Raw genomic sequence first — 24,997 nt, forward strand, 5'->3', positions numbered from 1 at the left:
AGGATTAAGTTGAGTGAGAGTTTGAGTTCCTTCGTGATGGTCTGACACCTACTTCTAGATTCACTTTGCCAGAAGATTGGATGGGGCAGGGGGGCACAACGAGTAGCGCTGCTGTCTCACAGCACTTGGGTGGTGGGTTCGATCCCCGCTCAGTCTGTGTGGAGTTTGCATGTTCTCCCTGTGTCTGTGTGAGTTTACTCTGGGTGCTCTGGTTTCCTCCCACACTCCAAAGACATGCTCTTCAGGTTCACCCATAGTCTGTGAGTGATAGAGTGTGTTCCCTTGATGTATGGATGAGTGGCCCATTGTAAGTAGTGTATCTAGCAGTGTAAGTCACCGCGGTGGATAAGGTGTGTGGGCTGATAATGCTACGTAGAGTTTGTTGGAAGTTGCTGTGGAGAAAAGTATCTGATATGCAAATGTAAACATTTTTGCATGAACACAACTCATCGAGTCTCAGTTATTTTCTTTTTTTGAAATTAATGTTTATGGACCGACACGCGCAGGACCACAGCAGCTAGGAGAACAGCTCCGGACTCCATTCACTACTCAAGAAGCACAAGTCCATTTGCAGAGGTGTGTTTCTCTGTGTGAGTGTTTTCATCAACGCACACTATTAATATATTGCTTAGCTGATATTTTTTTCTATAGAAAAAGTCATCCGTGTCTATGCATGTATTTATACTGGAGCATTTAAGGCGACACACCTTGCTCAAGAAATACAGATATTTTTTTGGGCTGAAACTGCTCTCCCAAGTGGCTTACAGTGATTTATCCATTAGTACAGAAGGATATTTTTAAGTGGTGCAATTTAGGGTAAGTACCTCACTCTAGGGTACAACAGCAGGAAGGCAGCAGCCGTAACCACTACGTCACCTGTTACCACACGTTAATGGTTGTGCCTTAAGTTCATTCTGCATATCCATGTGAGGATGTGATTTTGGATTTTGTGTGTGTGTATAATAAAGTCTGAGATTGGCTGAACAGGTCACAGCAATGGCATCACAAAGGTCACAGAGAGCATCACGGGCAAGCGGCAGAGAAACTTGTAATGCCGAGAAGGTTGGCCATGGAGCTTCACCCTCCTGCACCAGGGAGAAACACACCCAACACCTCCAGGACCACGAAACAAGAGGGGCATCTAAGGGTCAAGCAATGCAACTCTCAGCTTGGCTGAATTATTCAAGTTAGGTTATTCTTTGCTTCTCCTAAGTTAAACCAACCAACCAATTAATGTCCACAACTGCTTGTCCTCAAAGGGGGCGCAAGGCCGGGGGGGGGGGGGGGACACACCCAGGACGGGACGCCAGTCCATCACAAGGCGCCCCAAGCAGGACTCGAACCCGAGACCCACCAGAGAGCAGGCCCTGGTCCTAAGTTAAAGCCTGACCCTAAATAACAACTGGACAATAACGACTCATATAACACACACTGTCAAGTAAATAATGGACCACAGTACAAGAACTCCTTACTGCTTCCACACGTACGTGGGTGATTAACGATATCGTGAACTGTCCTTTTCCCTCTTTTTCCATTTTCTGAGTGAGTTGCTGCAGTGCTTTAACGTGCCTTATCGATGATCCTCAGCCCCACGTGACGATAAGCCCTCGCGCCATCAACGCGGCCCGCAAGCACGAACGTGCGCTTTTGTGCGCGAGCGTACCGCGGGCACACACAACACACACACAACACACACACACACACACACACACACACACACACACACCTTCAGCCTCTCCCCTAAACTCCTGAAGACGCTCATTCATAACAAGCCAGGGACAGACCCAGGCGCTGTGTCGTTATTGCGAGACAGCATGTCTTAATTATGGATTAATTGTGTCGTTAACACGTTTTTTTGCTGCTGGCGGCACATTGAGCCTGTCAAGGTTAATTACTGTAACGTGTTTATTTTCTGTCAGCGTCCATGGCAAGCTGTCAGGGACACGGTTTGCTCACAGATGCGGGGCTGCCGTCCCCTTCCCTCCCTCTCCGGGTCCCCTGGGCTCCTCTGCCAATACCGCTTCAAGCCCCCCAGCTCGTTATTGAGCTCCTGTCGGCCTCTGGGTCCAGTCCGCCGCACACACACACACACACACACACACACATGCTGCATCCTCCACAGCCAGACACAGCACGCACCCCAACATCAGGTCCCATGTTCGCACAGGCACCAGACCCCCTTAGCCACGGACGACGCTCCGCTTGACCCCGCAGGTCTGCTCCGGCGCACCGCGTGTCCCCTGTCCATCACGATGTCCTTCGGGGGAACCGGTGAGTGCCGGCGCAACCCGCCCATGGCGTCCAGCTGCAGCCCCACCTGCTTCCCCTCCTGCCGCACCCGGTGCAGCTGCTCCCTCCCTGCACAGGACACGCACTCGCGAAGGCAGCGTGTACCTCGAGGTCAGCGCTCCCTCCCGCCAACACTCCCAGCATGCCCTGGTGCTGACCGACACGCACACACCTAGACCTGGTGCATCTTTTACACGCTCACGATGGCGCCGGAACACGGAGAAAAGCGCTTCTCAGCTCTTTGTCAGGCGGAGCCCTTCGACGGAGGAGCGGACCGATGATGTATTTCAGCTCTAATCTGCTCACTAACTCATCTCCTGACAGCCCTCTCCCCTCTGACAGCCTTTCATAATATTAATGCCCAGAGCGCTGAAAGCCAGCTGGGAAACAGACAGATTTATCAGCCTGTCAATTCCAGGAACAACGTCGCCGCTGAGCTGCCCTGTGGAATACTACTGTGGCACATTAGCTGATAATAGGAGTGACAAGAGCGAGAGCGGCTCCGCGCCCTTCCTGCGCGTCGGCGAGCGTGAGCTCCTGCGCGGCCGAAAATAGTGCGGAAAGCTCCCGATGCACACGCGTGTGAAGTGACTGAGTGACACACACACCGCGCTGCCATCTTACAGAGGTACAGATAGAGGTGGCACCTGCTGAAAGATGTACGGCGTAGGCGTCGCACCCCCCCCCCCCCCGAACACAAGCACTCTCAATGAGGGTCATCCTGCATTCCAGTTGAGGGTGGCGCCTCCTGAGAGCGGGAAGCGGCCCAGGTGCACCCTGGGTGTTCGGAGCAGGATTCATGCTGACGGAAACATCTGAGGTCACAGCAAAGGTTGCTGTACTTGTGCAGCCAGAGGAGTTGCAGAGATGCGCCTCCTGCTGGTAAAATGTATGGTGATAGCGCCACCTGCTGGAGCTCTTGGGAACTGCCTTGAACAGCTGCATTACGAGTGATTCTCACCCAGATGTGTGACACTCTGGGCCTGTTGATGCAGGGAATCTCGGAGCGGTGACACCCTGTCCCTCTCAAGACCATATAAGCTCATAGATATGTTTAACGGAAGGGTCATTTGCTTTATTTCACACGCTTTTCATCACAAATGTTCAGTCGGGGTGGCTTGTAGCTATCAGCCATTAGCATCTGTGCATTCTTGGTGGTGTAAATATTATGAAATGTTATCATAACTGTTTGACTGATTACAGCTTCTACTGCAATCATCCACGGGGTAATTAATCATCCTTGGTCTAGCGTCTGTGTATGTTGTGTGCGATGATAAATGAGGGCTAGCAGCGACCTCTGATTATGGATGAGCTCAGCTGTAATTTCTCAAATCACTGCTTTTCTTTCTCAGGATATCACTTCTTCTGTTTTCCACGTTAACTGTCACAGCTATGGCTGAATTTGTTCAATTTTTTTCATCTTTTTTTCATCTTCAGAAAAGAAATTAAAATAGAAAAAAAGGACTATAAGATATCAGAAGCAGGAACAAGGGTGTTTCACAATACAGTATATCAATAGTGGTTAAAGGTGCTTCTTTTCAACTGGGAGGCTGCAGGTTCGAATCCCACCTCATTCTGTAGTACCCTCAATCAAGGCACTCACTTACCTTAAAATTGCTCCTCTAAAAACTGTCCAGCTGTATAAATGGGTAAATAATTTTAGGTATTTTAGGTATCTTACACTCTAAATCCCTTTGGAGAAAAGCATCAGTTAAATGAACTAATGCAACCAGTCAAGGGCAGCATTTGAATTAAACACCCAAATGTGTGACAAATAGAGTTTGTAAGCTACGTACGGTCTCCCATCATAATTTGCAGTTTCATGTTGTTTGAGCCCTAACTAGCAATATTTTCCCCTTTATAGCCTAATTAATTGGAATGCCTTTACGGAATCCATCATGTAGCACCTGCCAATTCTAATTTATTCAGCAATAACTTCACGATGTTCCTTTACAGTTTAAGTGCATTAGAAATGCACACATACAATCTGAAACTGCTTGTCCCAAGCAGGGTCATGGCAAACTGGAGCCTAACCCAGCAACACAGGGCACAAAGCTGGAAGGGGATGGGTCACACCCAGGGCAGGATGCCAGTCCATTGCAAGGCACCCCAACCAAGACTTGAACCCCAGACCCACTGAAAAGCAGGCATACGCCAAACCCGCTGTGCCACTGCACCCCCACCTTAGAAATGCTGCTTTGGACATTGTGTGAGAAAATCACAAGCTGTAAAGTAACTACAGCAGGCAGTAATTTGCACGTCGACACATCATTTAACACTGACATATATTTTGAAACCTTCCATAACTTGGTTCTGCAGTTAGATGCTCATTCACAGGAGGATGAACTTTGCAGCTTGGGGCTGGATGGTGGGGGGGGGGGGGCATGAACATGACCCGTAGGAGGAGATCCGCTGCAGTCGCTGAACGCGGAGGCACATCTACCTACAGAAAAGGTCCGATAAGCTGACTTTCGGCTCCGTGACATCACTGTTCTTATGGCTGAAATCACATTGGAAAGAGTGCATGGTGTCTCCGTAGAGCATTCGGTGATATGGCAGCGGCTGTCTCCGGCCTTGCGTGCCGTGACCTGCTTGCTGTTCGGGAAGATGTCTGGAGGGCAGAGCGCTCTCACAGACGCCAGATGCTTCGCAGAAGGGAGAAGGACCAAGGGCACCAAGAGAACATGCTCTGCAAGATGTGTCCTCAGCTCATGTTTTGCAGCTTGTAAACCTTGGTGCTGCAATGGACTGGCGACCCGTAGCCTTGCTCATAGTGATTTCGGGATAGGCTCCAGACTACTGTGACCCTGACAAGCACATGTGGTCAATGAAACTGGATGGATGGATGGATGGATGGATGGATGGACAGATCTCAGTGTAACACTTTTTTACGCACGTACATAGGGGGATCCTGAAGTACACATTTTTAAACTGTTCTTTCATCTCCTCTAAGCTGTTACTGGTTTAGCTCACAATTAAAAATGTAATTTTCATTATGCCTTAAATTCTACCGACCTGGACTGTAAGACATTCTTTCTCGTCCCATAAGGCGATTGCAAATAATTTACAAGGAACGCTACCATTTTTGTGCGAGCGCTTCGAATTTACGTTCAATTTGTTCAGCGCCTGGAGGAAACACATCTGAGAAATAAATAATTTCTAGACACACCGCACCTCTGGTCCATGCAGCAAATGTATGAGTGTGCGCATCCTGTCTGTGCGCTTGCGATAAACACCCAGCGTCTCTCCCGGCCAAGTTCCCGGTGAGGAGAGAGATAAAGAAGAGGGTGAGCGATGGTGTCCATCAGCGAGCTGGCCATCGTCCAGACGAGCGACAAACCTCAGGCTGTCAGTATGAGGAGGAATATGACGAGCGCACTCATTGACCCATTAACTGTACAACAGCTGAGTCATCGCGCAAGTGTCATCCCACCGGCTGACGAAAATAAATCAGGAAGCACAGCAGACATTTAAACATCATTCAAACTCTGGCAGAAGATGTCCAATGTCTGCGGACGGTACTTTTAGAGAGCTAACTGAAGCCGAAAGTTCTGCTGGCGTTTTCGAGGACGTTTTTGTGAAGGCATCTCGCAGAAGCGAGCCAGTGTGGAACAAATGAAACAGAGCAAAGATGCTCATTTAGCACAATGAAGTGGTTCATTGGTTTTTTTCCAGTGTATATTGCTATAATTTATATTCTCATCATCAGCGACCCTGGTTATGCTTTTTGATGGACAAGCCCTTCACGTTCACAGGCGTCTCTCCGAAAACTGCCAGGTGAGCAGGGGGCATGAAATAAGGCCACACTGTCAGCGCAAAGTGCAAACTCAAACTGCAGCTCTCACTGAGTATTTAAAATGATAATGACAAATTATTTATGTGTTAAAGCAGCAGTTTTGGTGAAGACCCATCGGAGACGACAGCCGTGATGGCCAGAGGAGAAGGGCTGGCAGCCTGTCAGTCTTCATTCCACCTATTGCTGCGCTGCTGTCTCACGGCACCTGGGTGGTGCGAGAGGACGTGGGTTCGATCCCCGCTCAGTCTGCGTGGAGTTTGCATGTTCTCCCCTGTGTCTGTGTGGGTTTCCTCTGGGTGCTCTGGTTTCCTCCCACACTCCAAAGACATGCTCTTCAGGTTTACCCATAGTGTGTGAGTGAGTGACAGAGAGAGTGTGTTCCACTGATGTATGGATGAGTGAGCCATTGTAAGTAGTGTATCTAGCAGTGTAAATCACTTCAGTGAATAAGGTGTGTGGGCTGATAACACTACAGAGAGTTCATTGGAAGTTGCTTTGTATATAAATGTATTGGCTGTAAGAAATATTTCACTGATTCCATCTCCAGGAACAAAATATAAAGATAACATCTGTGCTCCTAGTTATAGATGCCTATCTTCTCTATTAGCAGTAGTAACTCCGCAATTCTGTTTTTCAACCTTGTCTGAAGTGTTACATTCTCACCATTACATCATTTTTACACCGGCACCTGCAGCACTTTCTATCGGCCAAGTTTTCAATGAAAATATAACTTTGACAGAATCCGAAGCCTAAACTGATGGCAGTATGCTCTTTTAAATGAATACACTGGCTCCTCAATTGAAAAATGCAATTTGGACTGGAAATCTGATTCCTATTCATTTTAATCATAAGTCACTCTAGGGACCTACAAACCTAAGAATGGAATCGCACAAAATGTACATTCCTTTTTATTCATAGCACTTCTACATCCCACCTAAAACATTCCATGTAAATATGTGTGTGTGTGTATATAGTATATATATAAATATACACACACGTATAAAGAATGGCAAGTCAACAAGTATCTGCAATAATTTGAACCCTTTATTTTGAAAGAGCTAGAAGATATGGGGCCATGTTGGGCCTATATAATGATGCTGACAGGCAAGTTAAAGGTGAATCCAAGTGCAGAGTTTTATTTACATTGACAAAAAGGTGGAATCTTCCAGAAAAAAAAAAAAAAAAACAGACCTTCAGACAAACTCTACAAAGAACAAAAGCCTGAGAACAGGGTTGCTGGTCTAAAGGAAGGCAGGCAGGAGAAGGAAAAAAAAAAAAAAAACAAAAAAAAAAAAAAAACAAGATTCTGGGGGGGTTCTTCTGGGATCAGTTTCTTCTTGAAGGCAGACCGGATTGCAGGGCTGCAGACTGTGCAGAGTAAGACAGTCAAGCTCAGTGGAGCAGATGATACCTCCCTCTGATGTTCACCGCTGGTATCGACACTGTGCTTGGCTAGAGCCGCTGAGAAAGAATAATTTGCGCCTTTTATGATCCATAATGGAAGTGTAGCATAGCCAGCAGAAGTGTGTAGTAAACCCCTTTAGCCCTAGTAAACTCATCTAGTCACTCCGTTGTTCGAAAGAACCGAAATTCATCATCACACAGAAATACCAGAGTCCAGCATCAGTCATCAGTAAAGGTTTAAATAAAACAGAAGCCCTTTGATTTATTTGCCTGTTAAGCGCTGTAAAAATTAATATATAGCTACAAATAAAATGCTTAAGATTTTTTATGTGTCAGCTTTATTAACTTTCCTGACATCTCCTGTTCACCCCACAGACACGTGCAACATTAGTGATTCTGTTATCGATGCCCAACAGGAACATGGGGAGAAACACCAGGCCTCTATAAACACCATGAAGGATTCCACACCTTTCTTGTGTTTGGGTACATTTTAGTAACATCTATCAGCTGGACAGGTTAATACAGGTCACACTCACTGCAACGCAAACAGAAATGTTAGATTACAGATAGAAATTCTTGCCTGTATTTTTCTAATACCATGCTTCATAAAAAGGCATTTATTTGGTATTCATAGGAAAATCTCATTGTACACATTCTTGAGGCTGTAAACCTAGAAGGAAAAAAAATGTTCAGAGCACATTAAGGCTAGTGCATCCACGCTTGCAGTAAAAATACTGTATTTTACAACGCTAATATCTTTATTGGCCAAAGAATATGAAAAGCTCTTTCCATAGTCATTTAAACCATTTTAACTCACCAATGGTTTCTTAAAAAGCGAGAGTGAAGTCATTAAAGAGGAGTGTAGAAAACAGTATTTCAATGCATCTCTTATTTGAATTTCTATAATAAACTATTCAGTTCAGTGCACCACTGCAGAGGTGTTTTTAAAAACATAAAAACACAAGTATGAACCATAGCTTGAGTCTGTCAATGGTCTTGCTGATCAGGTACTATAAAGTTTATTTCTACAAGAACGCAAAAAACCAAGGTTCACTGCCCACCTTCCTGATCAAAGTACTTACCTGAATTGACACAGTAAAATCTGTTGGAGAATCTAGAGAGAGATGTCAGCAAAATGAATAACAAAGAATGATGACACTGAATAATAATAATAATAGCGGGCCCCTTATGTACTAACTTTTGTGTAACAAACTTTCTGCCCTTACATAAGTTTTTTGAGGTATTTAGGATTTATTTAGCATAAATAGAGCTAGCACACAATTCAAACCGTGCACCAAAGCTTGACACAGAGTCTATAGGCCAAAAATGAATAGAAGTGAGTGAACAAATAACTCAAACAATTAAGACCTGCTTAATTAATTAAATTCAATTCTCAAAATATGGGGGGGGAAAAACAACTTGCTAAACATATTTCAGTTCAGGTTGTCAATCAAAGCAGGACAAAACCCAATACCAACCTCCGGCTGGCCTCATTGCACAGAGAAATATTAACCCATCATGGTATTAATACACTGCTCATGTTAAGTTGATTACACAACATGCAATAGTCAAATGACATGAGTGCTACTGGGTTGAAGTAAGTGACTCAGTTTAACAGCCGAAAAGTTGAAACATTCATTACATGGGACAAATGTAAAAGTAACAAGAATAGGGTATAAGAAATGTAACATTTAAGAGTACACTTCTTCTTTACAAACATACGTTAGTAAAAGTAAAAAGTGTTGATACTGCAGTGGCTGAAGAAACCAAAATGTCTGGCAACGAAATGATGATTTCCCAAAACATTTTGGAGACAGACCAGCACAAACCAGTACTGGCAGATATCCTGGTGAAACTGCGGTAAAACATTGTTACAGGATACTTATATATTTAAATACCCATTACTGAAATGTGCCTTCAGTGGGTTCCAAAGACCATACAAACCTTGTTCCACTTTAAATGCTGGAGTAAGCGTACCTTTTCAACATCGTATTAACAATGTCAACCACGATTTTATCCTGAAGCAATGGGTTTGAGCAATGGCATGAGAAACAAAATAACCAAAGCCAGATTTAACTGCTTTCATAACACTGCATTATTGAGCTGCCATTGCCTGTTTAAAAAATTACTTTTCAAAGCTGCCCAGATGCCCAGGGAATCATTTAGTTATGCATCAGGGCTTCACTCGTGTTCTCAAATTTTGATTGGGGGGGGGGAGCCCTTTCCAAATGTCCTTTCATCTGTCCAGAAAGACCTCTGTCCAGCTGGGTGTCTTCAAGGCACAGTGTGTGGTCTTGCAACACACGCTGCCAACCCTTTCACTCCAACATTAAACTGCAGCTCACATGGTGTTTGGCAGGGAGGGGGTGTTAATATGGCTGCTCTCCTTTAAGAACATGTATATGATAAAAGTATGGGATCACTATTCTTCTTTTGTGATTTCACCAAATTGCACATCATCCTTTGTGACCTAAGTAAGCTGCACTGACAAAAGCAGGGATTTTAAAATCTGTGGTATAGAAAACGGGTGTATATTGATACAATTTTAAAAAAGTTACAAGACAAGAGTAATGACAGGCAGCATTGTTTATAATGCATTGGCATTTAGAATCGGACAAAGCAAGAACACGTCAGATTCACATTATCAAAACCCCAAAAAGACACCCTCTTTCTAAACAAGGTCTGAAAACGTCCATAGGCACTGCCTATTGTTCATAATGACGGGTTGAGATACAACAAACTCAAAATAAGGCAACACAGTGCGTTGTCCAACTGAGCGCACCTCTAAAGGGGCAGCAGTTCAAAGTTCTTTTGCTATTTAGGTCTTTTAGAAAAATACTAACACTGCTACTTCATTAATAAAAAAAAAAGGTGTGTTTTATACAGAGAATAATTTCTAAAAGGCAGTCATTCTTCTGATTACTTTGCACTCATGGCAAAGCAGTCTTTTCCTCAGAAAGAATCAAGAAAGTTGCACAATCCCAAACTCCTCATGGTTCAGCATTGAACACAGCTGCTAATGACAAAATGTACTAATTTTAAATACCAAAAAAGCAAGCAAGCAAGCTGTCATAGCAAATATTTGCACTGTTTCTTTAAACAGCACTTGAAACATCTGATGCTGACTCATTATTTACACTTGGAACAGTATACTTTTAGCCCTCCGAAATGTTAAGGAAAATGTGGAATGCAAAAAGAAAAACCTACTAAAAACAAAATGATGAAAATACAATAGTACTGTGCAATATTTTTCTGCCTTAAAATAGGAAAACAGTGGCAGTAATCCCTGCAATTGGTTTAGTTAAATGTAAGAAAAAGACATTGATTTGAATTTTTAAAAATAAAAAGCCTATCATATGAATGATGTCAACATATGGATACATTAAAACTGATATGGACAGTAAAAAAAACTGTAGCAGTTTAAATCACTGTAAACTAACAAAAAAAAAAATCACAATTATATTTTATTTATCTATGGCAAATCAAAAATGGCATAGTCCATTTCCTGTATAAATCGGTCTGACACCAGGCCAAACACCTTAAGGGTCTATTCACAGACTGGGTAACTCCAGTCCTCCAGGGCCAGAGGTATAATAGGTTTACTACCATCCCCCCCCCCCCCAATATTTGTAAGAAAAATTAGGGCTCAGAGGTCAAATCTATCGCCTGCACCCACCCCGTAAGGGTCACGTATCTGTTACGGATTGAAGAGGTTATATACAAATCCCTGTGGGACCCTGATGCCAGTGTCCACCCTAACAGTGGGTGAGGTAGCCCGTGCCTGCCAGACTGGCCGGGTTCGCCAGCATGCTCCCGTTTAGAGTCTGGGGTGGCTCCACCAAGCCTCCGTTAGCAACTGCACCAACACTTGTCCAGCCGGCACCTGGTTGTACGTGGCTGCAAATTGAGAAGAGGGACACAGACACACACATCAGTATGTTACCGGCCACCATATACTACATCACAGCATCAACAGCAAAGACCTGAAACCAACAAAATAACAGATGCAATGAAATTAGTTTCAAACCATAGAGGATGTTCCGAGTGTGGGTTATAAAATACTTCCTCCAAAATCCCCCAAACAAAATCGAAACCTTCAATGTGTCTGTGACACTAGCACAGCAGAAAGCTTATACTGCAAGTAAACTACATATTTATAGTTCTGAACAGATTTTCTGGATTCCTCGCATAAGTTTGAGACCCCTTTGAATGAAACCTTTTTCTCTTCAAAGCCAAGTAAAAGCATAGATAACATATAACTACATTATACCTGTTCTGTAGTGATACACTTCCTGCAATGAAATTTCTCTCTCAAGTCACAGGGATCAAGCAAAATCGAGCACAGTGTGTCCAGTGAGAGCCCTTATGCTACTCTCGCTAGGGGGAAAAAAGTGGGGCCTGGCTGTTAGAGACTCTTCCACATGTTCACAAGTCACGGCCAGAGGCGCCAGCACTACTGCTACATACTGAGAATCAGTCTTTGCGTTTAGGATGGAACAAACTCAGGAAGGCTGAGGTTCAGGACAGAGGAAAGCTGTAAGAGTCTCATTATGCAACACAAAAAAAAAACCCCTGAAAAATACTCCAGCTTCACTAAGGAGTCTAGAAGAACCCAGGCACTTACTTAAAGCCCTGCTGGTTCCAGGCCTGGCCGTAAACCCCATAGGTGGGCACCTGCTGCCAGCCGTTGGGCACGTACTGCCCCACCTGCTGAGTGCTGCTGTACCACTGGCCCCACTGGCCATAGGGCTGGGTTGCGAAGCCCACCTTGTTCTGCTGCAGAGTAAAGGGTGCAAGCCCATGTGAGTTGTCATGAAAAGCACACGCAGCACTATCTGCTGTAAAACATGTTTGGCTGAAGCAGAATGCTGTTTCATACTGGGGGAACCTGCACTTGATGCAGGGGACTCATCATGTCTGGTGTCTCCTTCCCCCAGTAACACTTCACCACATGACCCTCTATGGTGGTGCCATTCACAGAGACAATGGCATGGGCTGCCCCTTCGTGGGAATTAAACCTGCACAGAGAAGAGTCCGCATGACACGTGCCATTCTTTTTACATAACACAAACAGGCATCACTACTGCGTTGATGCAACTATCCCATCCAACAGCATCTCTTATTAGAATGAAGTACAGTCCAGTTTGCAAGCAGCACACATTCTACACTACTGCACTAGAATCACAGATCTGAATGACACCTGGCAATGTTGTTATACTACATTTCTTGCAAGGCATTAGAGATGCAGGTAATTTGAATGAATCGCATCCCTTTGGATCGTTCTAAAAACCCTTTTCGAATTATAACCTAAATCAAATGTAAATGTGAGATGTACGTCGCTTTGGAGAAATGCGTCTACTACATAAATTAATGTAAATATAACGTATTTTTAAAAAGAGCTCATGATCTCTTGAGCCCACTACAGCAGATAAGTCCGTGGTGAAGGCAGTTTAAACAATGTCCAACAAATCTTAAAATGTTCAGGGAGAAAGCAAAAGAAATTTGGAAACTGAAAGTAAGGCATACCTCACAAAAGAATATCCTTTTTCCGGAAACACTCGGATCTCCAGAATTTGACCAAATGGGGAGAAGGTCTGTCTCATCAGTTGTTCTAAAACACAAAGATATAAAACGTTTAGCACAATCTAGCATATACTCATGAAGGAATGCTTGCAGAACACTAACAAGTAATGCACACTTCTAATTAATTTATTTACAACTGTATTGGTGAGAAGACCATGGCTGATAGAAAAAATATGTTCAGAAGTAAATACACCAGCTCCTCCAGTTACAAATGGTCGAGTTACGAACTTTCAGAGGTAGAAACATTTTTCAGTATATTTTTCCATTGCATTACTTTTTTTTTTAAATTCTGTTCATCAGGGAGCAAACATTAACTGCATTTACATTTATTCATTAAGCAGAAGCTGACAGGTGTTAGTAAAGCTTACAAAAACAGAACAGCTGCATTGGACCACCTTAATTTACTCACTTTGACCATGTGTGCAACACATACCTGGTGTCTGTGAATCTCTTTAATTCTAACAGTGCCAGAAGAGGTGCAGTGTTACCATGGAGATTGAAGTGGAAATAATAGTATAACAACAACAATAATAATAATAATAATAATAGTGAAAAGGCGAGACGACAAACACATTCTTAGGGCATGAGCTGGTCAGCAATTGGAGACTGAATGAGAGAATGCATTTTCATTTTCAGTTAAGTCAATTTTCATTTTAAATTATAGTAATTTATTTATTAAAATGATATGAAAGTTTTTTGTAAAACCTAAAAAGAATACATTTTAGGACATATCTATTATTAAATTTTTATTGCTACTCATGGGTAATTATAAGCAAATAAACAAAATGAGTTCCAGCCTTACAACGTGTTGGTAAACGGAGAAGACATTCTACTTCTGTTTTGTGCTGTTGCCTTCTACAGTGGAATTGCAATATTTCAGTTTATCCAATGGTTCATTGGATGAGTAATAAATCTAATTGCTGAGCTATTCATTCTCTGCAATTCTTTTCGCTCGTTTCTATAATATTATCCTCATTGTAGCCACCAGCTATCAGCATGTTTAATTAACTTCATTACTTTCATTTCCTATGATTTTTGTGACCGATCCGCAGTTAAAGGAATTACTGTGGACACAATTGTTTTCTTTAATCGTAATTTGCTTTTCATCACAAAGATTGCCTTTAAAAATGCAAAACATTACACTATATTGGATAACAGCTGTTACCTATGCAGTTATTTATTGGGATCACTATCGCTTAAAAATATTATACGGTGATCACAACTAGTTCAATAAATAGTGAGAATGTAGCCAAACTATGCAATAAAGCAGCCAAAACAGTGGCATAATGCTAAGTGTGAAGCTAAGTGTGAGAGGTTGTTACTGTTAATTAACATATTGATTACGATATTTTATCAAAGCTCATCAACCTTGCATATCATCAACAGGCAAGTGACATGCCAGCAAATTGTAGCCCTTTGGGTCATCCCAAAAATCAGCCCGGAAAGACGAAAATACAAGACAAGGCTGACCTGTGAGGCCAGATGCGACACCACCACAGTACACAGTACAGTTACTGGGGCTGGACTGGTTCACCACCTCATCGAAGGTCAGGTGCTTTGTGTTCACTGTAAGAGAAACAAGAAATATATTAATGTATTATTTATGCATAGCTGAAAACAGAAGCGCTCATCATACAGGAAATTGTGTTAAGCTTTTGTAACCAAGTAGAATACAGCTACACAGGCTTATACCTGTCCATCCTGATTTTCAAATATGGTGAGGATCAGTTGTAAAAATTGTCCTGAAGAGCGAGCCCACAAACCCATCTTAATTCATACGGTTCATCATCGTACCGTGCTCTCAGCACTATCATGGAGCACAATGTCAGATCAGAGGTGACAGAAGGACAGTGGTTCCTCTCTTCCTCTGGAAAGCAGGATGCCATTTTATTTTTACGGCCATTATTCCCAAGACTGTGGTCAACGCTTACCTTCAGAGGTGGTCTTTGGAACAGAGGGCTTCCTTGTGGCCCAGTTAGTCCTGATCTGCCTGCCTCCCAGCCACTGGCCTCCCATCTGCTGAATAGCATTCTCCGCATCCTGCAAGAAATCCACAGCAACTTCCGCTCATCATTGCCATGCCCAATTAACTTGTGTTAAACCCAACTTTTTTTAAAACGAAATTCAAAAGGTGCCTGTCAAATATAATACAGCAGGAACAGGGGTAAGACCAATGTATGCATTTAACAATGTTTTTAATTTCATTAAAAATATGCTGTTCAGGTTCACCCATAGTGTGTGAGTGACAGAGAGAGAGAGAGTGTGTTCCACTGATGTATGGATGAGTGAACCATTGTAAGTAGTGTATCTAGCAGTGTAAGTCACCTTGGTGAATGAGGTGTGTGGGCTGATAACACTACATAGAGTTCATTGGAAGTCGCTTCGGAGAAAAGTGTCTGCTAAATAAATAAATGTAAATTTAAAAATGAAAGGTTAAGGCTGCTGCAAAGAAAATGACAGCGATGTTTGCAAACCACATTACAAAGCTGAAATTTATCCCAACACAATCCTGAATTTCGTAAGCCAAGATTTCCCAAGGCAGTTGAATTAAACAATAAGCAAACCCTCAAAACGGGGTCACAAAGCTCCCGCTGGTTGCAAATTAAATATTAAAACAATCTGACAAACACTGTACGACACTTTCCAAGACCACGACAACTTGGGATGATGAAGAGGACCAAATGAGACACATACCCATTTGTTGAAAAAAGAGACAAAGCCGTAGCCTTTGGACTTCCCCGTCACCATATCCTTCACCACACGTGCGTCCCTGCAGAAAAGCAGCCATCTGTTCAGCTGAGGCAAAAAGGCAGTGATCCAACGAATTGCACGGGTACCCTGACCTTTTTCACACTTAAGAAGCTGTAAAGCTTAACACCGTCAAAACCCAAGACAAAATGTGAGTGACAGACTGTCACACGTAGTAGGGCAGCCCCTCTACCAAAATGTAAAACCTGAAACTTTGCATTTATTTACACTGCTTTTCTGGCTTTATAACTCTTACCACTAAACTTTAAGCACAATAGTGCTACAGTAGTACTGACATCAAAAAAAGTCACAACATCTCAGCTTTGTGGCTAAATCTGTTGAGCAAGAGATGCTAAGGACACCGTGTTCTTGAATCCCTGAAATTCACATTCCCCGATCAGTGCAGAAATCAGACATCAGTTGGCAGGTGTTCTGATGGATGACTAATCTCACGGCATTCGGAGCAGTCTCTGACAAACACTTACGAAGTTCTGCCAAAGGGCGCAAAGGCAGCTTTTATGTCCTCCGTAGTAATTTCTGGACTCAGGTCTCCAACAAAGACGTGGAAATGATCTGATGATGATACACAGTATACATAGTTTTTTTTTTAGATAATTTCTGAAAAAGACCTTTTGGAACAGTCTGAAGGGTTTCCAGTTACCAAATGGAGCAAAATACTTACTGCTTGTGTCCTTTTTTTGGCTGCTTGGAGTTGTGGCCCAGTTAACTTTAACCTCCTAGAGAAGACAGAGACACAAGAGGGGAGATATAAAGATCTTTTTTTAAGAACAGGGAGGCCGACTACCGCACCATAAAGCAAACCTCCTACTGCATAATGCAAGCGTCCGAGTTCAGTGACGAAAAGGGGTAAGAAAAAACCAAAAGCAGGGAGACCCGATCACACTCAACTGTAGGGTGGGATAAAGAAATATTTCCAAAATATATATATTTCTAGTAAGTAAAAAGGTCTAAATAACAAGTGACTTACAAACGAGTGAAATTATGAACTTGTATAACTCCTCAAATGGTCCTTCATTACCTGTTGAGGATAAAATATTTGTACTGAATATATTTGTGTTGAGTTTAAATCTTGCTCATTTTTAATGTGTAGGTTTTGCAAGGTACAAATAATGCTTAAAGCATAAGATCAGAAACAAATAAGAACACAAGTTAAAGCTCCTCTGTCACAAATGCAAGTTTAGAAAAACAAAATGAGAATTTCATGAAGTGAGTGATGTCAATACAAATATTATAAATACACAAACACTTTCAGTCCCTTTATAAACTCCAGTGAATTATAACTAAAATATCTGATAAATTCAATGTATGGAGGGGCATATGATGAAACAAGTGAACTAAAATGAGGAGTTAGGACACATGGTTAACCGCTTAGCGAATTCAACTGACAGTATATTTAAGCGTGTTAAGCGTAACAGGCTTATTAACAGAAACTCCCCCCAGGTAACAGATACATGTCATGTGTGTATGCAAATGAAAATCTGCATAGCCTGAAATGATAAAGTGCGCTTTCTGATTTACTGAGTAAACTCACCAGCCAATCAAAACATTCCACGTAAGGAGAGACTGAGTAAATCTGTGCTTGCTTATAAAAATCAATCACAAAAATGTTATACCTGCATATTACAACTTCGTGACTATACAATTTTCCATATTATCAATAAGAAATCACTTGCCAAAGTGCAGCGGTCTAATTCTGATGGAAAATCAAGGCAGTGCTGGCATGAGAAACTTTACCCAGTACCCTCCAGAGGAAGTACCAAAACACATATGAAATATTTACTATGATACAATGTTGCTGGATAAATCATGTTAAAACCTTGCAGACTGTCATGAGTTTTCTTTTAGATGCTATTATGGTTCATTTTGAACCAATTAAAACTATGAGAAACATGTTAAGACCTCAAACAGGCAACTTACCTGTAGGTAATATCAGGGACTAAGGTGCTTAACTTATAACTAGGTAAATTGTACCTACAGCTAAGTAAAGATTTGGAGCACACCACTTTTTCAGCCCGACCTCCAAAGAGAAAAATATGCTTCATTTATATTAAAACACCGTGTTCTGCTTTCAACCCCATCACTGGCGAAAGATCACCTTTACGGTCAGATGGTAATATAGTGGTTAGAACTGCTGCCTTCAGACCCAAGGGTTGCAGGTTCAAATCCCACTTCAAGCTGTTGTACCACTGAACAATAAACTTAGCCTAAAATTGCTCCAGTAAAAATTACCCAGCTCTATAAGCTTAACACTGCACGTCACTTTGTCAAAATGAGTCAGCTAAATAAATAAATAAATAAATGTGAGGCCTGCTTTCCATGCAAATATTACAACATACTGCCAAAAGTGCGACAGGTTCAAACCCGTGTTGTTCGCCGCTGCTGTCCCCAAACGCCCCAACTCACCCTGTAGATACGATAGCTTACCTTACCCATTATTTTACGCCCGTTCATAGCAGCCAGGGCAGCAGCGGCATGCCTGTGCTCGTAGAACTCCACAAAGCAGTATGGGTCGTTGCCCGCTGTCTGGAAGTGTGAAACAGGACAGTTAACAGTGGACCCTTTCGCAGGACCACGTGAAAAAAAGCATTAAAGGGTGCAAGGTTTAAAACTTAAAGGTTTAAGTTTTATCCCTGAGCAAACCATTGAACATGACCTGGTCCAGCCAACAACAGAAATGGGTCGAGCCAAAAGTTACGAAAGTTGTTTTGGATAAATCTGACTGCCAAGTAGCTAAGTGTGGTAGCTGTCAGCACATGGCATTAATAACTGGAATGCACAATAGTGGAGAGACTCAGTAATCCGAGAAAAGTGAACGTGCAAGATGGAAGAGGGTGCAGGTACCAGAATGACTCACGACTGAACCTTTCGTAATGCAAAATGTTAATACTGAAAGCATTTTGTTGTAACAGCGGAAAAGAACCACTCACATCTAGTATCATTTTGCAGCTCTTGCAGGGACCGATCTGGCTGAAGAGCTGCAGGATAAGTGCTTCGGTCACATCCCTGGACAAGTTCCCCACGTACCTGCAGCGCAGGGGTCAAAGGTCAGATGTCAGTACACAGCCACATGTCAACAGCACAGCGTAAAAACTTTGGACTGATACAGTCCACAAGCTGGGTAATATCCTGAGAGCTTGAGACATTTTCAAACAGTATGACGAGATGAAAACAAACCGTCGTTTCTCTTTTTCCTCAGCAAGATATCTTTAGATCGTCAAAGACGACGGGGATATTTTTATTTATTCATCTATCTCATGCTGTTCTCCAATGCGATCGACAGTTATTTTCCCCATTTATACAGGGAAAAGGGTATTATAGCAGAAAGGTGGGATTTGAACCCGGGTGCTTCAAGTGCAAGGTGGCAGCTCTTAACTGCTGCACCAGAAAACGGGAATATTGCCCAATTCCTTCAAAACCAGCTAATACCCCAAGCCCGTGAAGAGGACAACCACTCAAACAGAGAAAGGACACTCCAGCTGTGCCACCAAACCCCAACTCATTGAACTTTGTGGTTTACTTTACCATCGCACCAGTGAGCACGCAGTCAAACAGAACCATGTATGGAAAGGCATCTTACACCACACGTGTTATGAATTCCTCAATGGAAATATAAGGTAACAAATCAGCCATAAAGAAAACACCAGTAGAAAGAGCAAAAGATACATCACATTAAACGAATGACTTTCAAACCCTTTCCAAAGAAGTGAGGAAGTGCGGCAGTGTGTAGACACCAGTCCACGTGTGTCCAGATCTGCCCCGTTGCCCCCGACTACAGAGGATTCCAAGTCTAGCGGCTGCCGCCTTGCGCTCAAAGGACACCGGGTTCGAATCCCAGCTCTTGCTACAGTACCCTTGAGCAAGACACTTAAACTGAACCGATACAGTAAAAAAAGAAATCCACAGCTGTATAACTATGCAAGTCATTTTAAATCACTCGGGAAAAACATCAGCGAACTAACTAAAAATAATGTACATTTACAAGCTGTTCTCTCAAAAGGTGATTATGTGCATTTATTCATTCAGCAGACACTTTTCTCCAAAGCAACACACAGTAAAGGTTACAATGATTACAGTTATTTACCCATTTCTACAGCTAGGTAATCTTACTGGAGCAATTCAGGGTAAGTACCTTGCTCAAGGGTACTACAGCCAGAGATCAAACCTGTCACCTTTGGGTCTACAGGAAGCAGCTCTAACCACCACTCTACCAACTGTCCCATTTAAAGAGAAACTTTACATTTACGAGGAACTAAGAAGGTGGCTGAAAAGTCCCAACTATATTGCTTTAAAGACATAATCAGAGCCAGTATTACCATTGGGGAGGAGTTACAGTTTCAGTCATTGGCCAGCAGGTGGCGTAGCACTTAGAGCGCTTGTCTTATACTGTTAGGGGAAGCAGTGAGGACCCGCAGTCCTGTTTACTACTGTAGTACCCCGGATGGATGGAGGTGTTTCGCCAGAACGGACAGAGAACGGAGGGAAAATGTGTCAATAAATACAGATTTTAACTCTGGATTCCGTTCAGTTTCAGATCCACAAGTACTACTAGTAACGAGTGTCACTGTTCAGCGTTAACTTAACGAGTTATAGACTGTTAACCAGTGTTAACAAGTGTCATAAACTGTTACTTAACGAGTATTAACCACCAGTGAATGTTCTGGACGAGTGTCAGGAGCTCCGGCCTCCCGCTCACACGATTCCGGCGGAGCCCAGTTGAGTTTGAACTCGGACTGCGTGTCAACGGAACCCGTTCACAAAGAAACACAACACACGAACACCCTGGTCTGACTATGTATGTAAGCGGCCCGCACCGCTCTCCGACGACACGGTGAAGGGCCGCCGGAGTCCGGACAACTACTATCATACTCACAGCGTCTTCGCCTGCTCGTCGTCCATCATCATCGCTACCTTGAATAACCAGAGCAACTGCAACTCAAGCCTGGGGCAGAAATCCGACCGAGTCCAGTTTAAAGCTAAATAACCACAACTATCGTCCTTATGATATTTTCTCGTTGCTCTTCAGTGGTCTGACTGAACAAGCTTCGAAACACATTAATCTAGATGCGCCTGTCACTGGTTGCTTTTTTTTTTTCCGAACGCGAACAATAGGCAGGCAACACAAGATGGCGGACGGATATCTGGTTGCGCATGCGCACTGGGACTGGCCGCAGGCATGAATACCCGTTCGGAGATCGCTGAACGGGGGATGTCAGCGAATGACACTGACATATATTTTGTGACATTTGTATAAATATATACAAATAGGAATAGTTTTACCCATTTTTTAAAAAAAAGAAAAACTTATGCGCCGCCCGGGAATCGAACCCGGGTCGCAAGAATGGGAATCTTGCATGATACCACTACACCAGCGGCGCTTCGAATGCGTTGCTGGCATTAATTCCTAATACCCCTATGTGTTACATTTGTTCTCTACAGTCTTTTTACAATTTGTTCAAGTGAAGGCATTGAATTTTATTTTCATACTTTATGCTCTTATTACGACTGCTCCTGAGCACCTGGGGCCATGTTTACGGTCATTCACCTAGGGAGACGAGTGAGTCCTGTTTCTACTGCTCCTCACGCGGCTCCTTTCTCACGTGACAAGGGAGCAACACGCGCAACCGTGACGTCATTAAACACTCGCTTTAAACACGTTCAACGTTCTTGCCTGATATCCGGCGTGTAATTTTAACCTCCTAACCTCTCTGTTACTGATTTCTTCCCAAGCTGTAACTTTGAGTCTCTTTGGGCAGGAATACAGTTGTTGTTTCAAACCGAGACCTAATGAGGGCGACACTGTACCAGGTACTGAAATCATAGGTCAGCCCAGTGATCAACTTCCCATACATGTGCACATGATGGACAAAAAACCACACACACACACACACACACACACACACACACACACACACACACACATTTTCAGAACCGCTTGTCCCATACAGGGTCACAGGGAACCAGAGCCTACCCGGTAACACAGGGCATAGGGCCAGAGGGGGAGGGAACACACCCAGGACGGGACGCCAGTCCATCGCAAGGCACCCCAAGCGGGACTCAAACCCCAGACCCACCGGAAAGCAGGACCGTGGTCCAACCCACTGCGCCACTGCGCCACCGCACCCCCTTGACAAAAAACCAACAAAACAAAAAAATAACTAAGTACCTTGATCAACAGTAACTGAGCAGGAGAGAGGATTTGAACTCACATCTATCGAGGGGAAGAATAAGGCCTAGCCGCTGCACCACCTGCAGCTGAATATTCAAGTTATCTTTGTTGGACATGATAGTCCTGAGAATGACGTAACACGAATAACATGTAACGTAACATGAAGATACTCTATTTTATGAAAGGTGTGGTCATCTGCGTAAGTCCTGGACCTTCTGCATACCCAGAATATGCAGGCCACACAGGAAGTGATGATGGGGTGGTACTCATCCCCCCAGCCCTGTTTGACACTGGTGGCTCACGAGGCAGATTACAGTGAAACATACTGTGTGTGAGAAGCTGGACTCCCAGGTTGCCATGGCAACCAGCCTTTGTATACCCACAGGTAAACTCTCATGGACACCTTGTCATGTACCTATAGAATCCTGACTGAAGGCCTGTGTGTTCGCTGTGGAGTAGGAGCAGCGTCATTTTCGTGAACTCTTTGCAGATTTAATTGTCACTGTTCTGCCCCAGTCTGGGGTTCGAGCCCTGCTTAGGGTGCCTTGCAGTGGACTGGTGTCCTGTCCTGGGTGTGTCCCCTCCCCCTCCGGCCTTGCGCCCTGTGTTGCCGGGTTAGGCTCCGGCTCGCCGCGACCCCGCTCGGGACAAGCGGTTGCAGACGATGGATGGATGGATGTTCTGCCCCAATGCGTGGAGCGTCTCTCACAATTGGTTGCTAGTTCCCATAGCGCTGTAGCTGTATTTGTAGAACCATATTGAGACACATCATGTTGAAAAAGAACACGGACAAACTGAGACTAAAACCGAGAGCCATAGAGTTCCTGCATCGGTGTTACAGCCAGTGTATTTGTTCTTGAAATGTTAACTAGATACACTGATGATGATCATTTACATTTATTTATTTAGCTGACACTTTTCTCCAAAGCGACTTACAATGGGTACTATGTAGTGTTATGAACCCACACACCTTATTCACCAAGGTAACTTATGCTGCTAGATACACTACTTACAATGGGTCACTCATCCATACACCATCAGCATCATACATCTGTTGTAACTCTCTGTATTAATACAGATTGAAAGTAGTTTTTTATACATTTTTATGTCTGTTCATGGCAGCCAAATTTTTTATCACTTTTTAAAATAAATCTTTTCAATACAACAAGAGATTTTCATAGAAAATGAAGCCCTAAACGGTATTATACATTGCGTAGACTTCCACAATATGGAGCACAGTATATAGGGAGGGGGTGTGGTGGTACAGCAGGTTTGGCCCAGGGGGTTCAAGTCCTGCTTGGGGTGCCTTGCAATAGACTGGCATCCCGTCCTGGGTGTGTCCCCTCCCCCTCCAGCCTTGCACCCTGTGTTGCCAGGTTAGATTCCAGCTCTGGCTTACCGCGACCCTGCTTGGGACAAGCAGTTTTAGACAATGTATGTGTGTATATATATATATATATATAGGGCAAAGACCTATCAGGGTTATGAACAGCGTTGATACTTCATTCTGGTTTCTATGCATTATGCACTGTACATACAGTACATACAGTATACTGTATTTGGAACTGTACTGACGCTGGAAGTAAGTGCACATCAGTACAGTGCTGTACGATATTCACTCGGAAACTATGCTGCTACAGCACAAAAATATTCTCTCACTATCGATAACACCTAACCCTAAAGGCAGGTTTAGTAGCCACACGCACATACATACTCATTCACTCAAAGTCACACGCTGTGAGCAATTTAGAATCACTGGCTCTGGAGAAATACACGACTCTGGACTGTGAAAAAATATACTTTAAATAATGCCGCAAAATACTGAATGATTAAAAAAAGCTTAATTGGTCTTAAATGATTTAATCTGCTGCACAACCATCCGACACATGGTGTACTACACAACCGGTGCTTTTTCACCGTGGTTACCAAGTACTTGTTTTATTTATTTTTTTATTTTACTTGTGTACAGTCAATCTCTTGGAAATTAATTAGTAATGGCCGAGTTTGGCCTTGTGCACACAAAGTGTGTGGGAATAACCGATGAAGTCGAGTTTAGCATTTTGACTTTGGTGTTCACAGCTTTGACATGAGTGTGTACTACGGTAACTGTGCCAGGCACTGGGTTCAACTGCAGCATTGAACACTACCAGTGTGAAAAATGTAATAATTACAGAAATTATTTTGGTGCGGATCAGTTGTGACACAGAAAATTATTCAGTTACATTGTTGGAGATATTGTTTTTTCAGCAGGTTTGGCTCAAGTGGTTGAGATTGTCTTATTCTCAGCGAAGACATTTCTGGTTTCCTCTATTCAGATTTATGATTTAAAAGACATGGTCTTATTCTGAGACCTTGTTATCTTGCTCTGCTGTGTACTTCCTTGCCCGTAGCTGATTTATGTGTATGGAAATGCAATGCTATGTAATTTGCCTTTTTATTTATGTGACTGTTTGTCTGAGCCTGTAAGTTGGAGTGGGTACAGGCCTATGTTCAAACAGATGATTTCAAACGAGAGGAAGTAAAATTAAGCAGAAAAGGGAGGAAATGTTGAGCTGGTTCTTCCTGTCCCCGCCTAATGGCCGTTTGGCTCTTTTCCGCTTTGCGTGTCATTGCATCAGGAAGCCATTTAATCTCTCACTTTGCCATCAGGCTGAGAAAAAATGTACAGTACAAACTTATCTCCTTCCACCTTCCCCTCAAGATGCAAACAAATGTGTTCAAAAAACTAAAAAATTGAAAAAAATGAACCCAACAATGAACCCAACAATGACAGATTCACAGTGCACGGGGTGCTTTACAAAGAACTGGATTTGTAAACAATTCGTTCGAGTACCTGTGAATGGAAGTAAAACACATTTATTTACACTCTGTAAAGGACTGATTTTAACATCCCGTCTGTCTCTGATTCTCTCTGTCATGTTGCGTCTGTCAATTGCTGAAGGAATTTCACCCCACAGACACCAGGGAGCCAAGCCTGCAAAAACATTTCT

At 43.1% G+C, this 24,997-nt stretch overlaps 1 protein-coding gene and 1 non-coding gene across 3 annotated transcripts; both read right to left on the bottom strand.

Annotated features, from left to right (window-relative positions):
- Positions 1-9,684: 9,684 nt before the first annotated feature.
- LOC108940343 (nucleolysin TIA-1-like) lies at positions 9,685-20,983 on the bottom strand. 2 transcript variants are annotated; one of them, XM_018762431.2, is made up of 12 exons: positions 20,712-20,983; positions 18,769-18,865; positions 18,266-18,364; positions 16,503-16,557; positions 16,306-16,393; positions 15,767-15,842; positions 15,004-15,112; positions 14,543-14,638; positions 13,016-13,100; positions 12,378-12,507; positions 12,114-12,265; positions 9,685-11,386 (listed from the first exon to the last, which is right to left on the bottom strand). In XM_018762431.2, exons 1-12 carry the CDS (start codon positions 20,741-20,743, stop codon positions 11,245-11,247), a joined length of 1,161 nt encoding a protein of 386 aa, XP_018617947.1. In that variant the 5' UTR covers positions 20,744-20,983; the 3' UTR covers positions 9,685-11,244. The 2 variants fall into 2 exon arrangements, with proteins under 2 accessions (XP_018617947.1, XP_018617946.1); XM_018762430.2 differs by having other exon boundaries at positions 12,369-12,507.
- A 162-nt stretch (positions 20,984-21,145) lies between these two features.
- On the bottom strand, positions 21,146-21,216 carry trnag-ccc (transfer RNA glycine (anticodon CCC)). The gene has a single exon. It is a non-coding gene; the product is annotated as a tRNA-Gly (tRNA).
- Between the last annotated feature and the right edge of the window lie 3,781 nt (positions 21,217-24,997).

The sequence above is a fragment of the Scleropages formosus genome, chromosome 12 (genome assembly GCF_900964775.1).
Source record: "Scleropages formosus chromosome 12, fSclFor1.1, whole genome shotgun sequence".
NCBI classification, from domain to species: Eukaryota; Metazoa; Chordata; class Actinopteri; order Osteoglossiformes; family Osteoglossidae; genus Scleropages; species Scleropages formosus.

Bases quoted from the DNA above. Each gene is read 5' to 3' on its own strand.
- LOC108940343 (XM_018762430.2), bottom strand. From the start codon at position 20,743: ATGATGATGGACGACGAGCAGGCGAAGACGCT. The intron at 18,365-18,768 runs GTGAGTGGTTCT...TCACACTTCCAG, and splicing joins GCTGCAAAATGATACTAGAT to ACAGCGGGCAACGACCCATA. The intron at 12,508-13,015 runs GTATGCCTTACT...TTCTCTGTGCAG, and splicing joins AAAGGATATTCTTTTGTGAG to GTTTAATTCCCACGAAGGGG.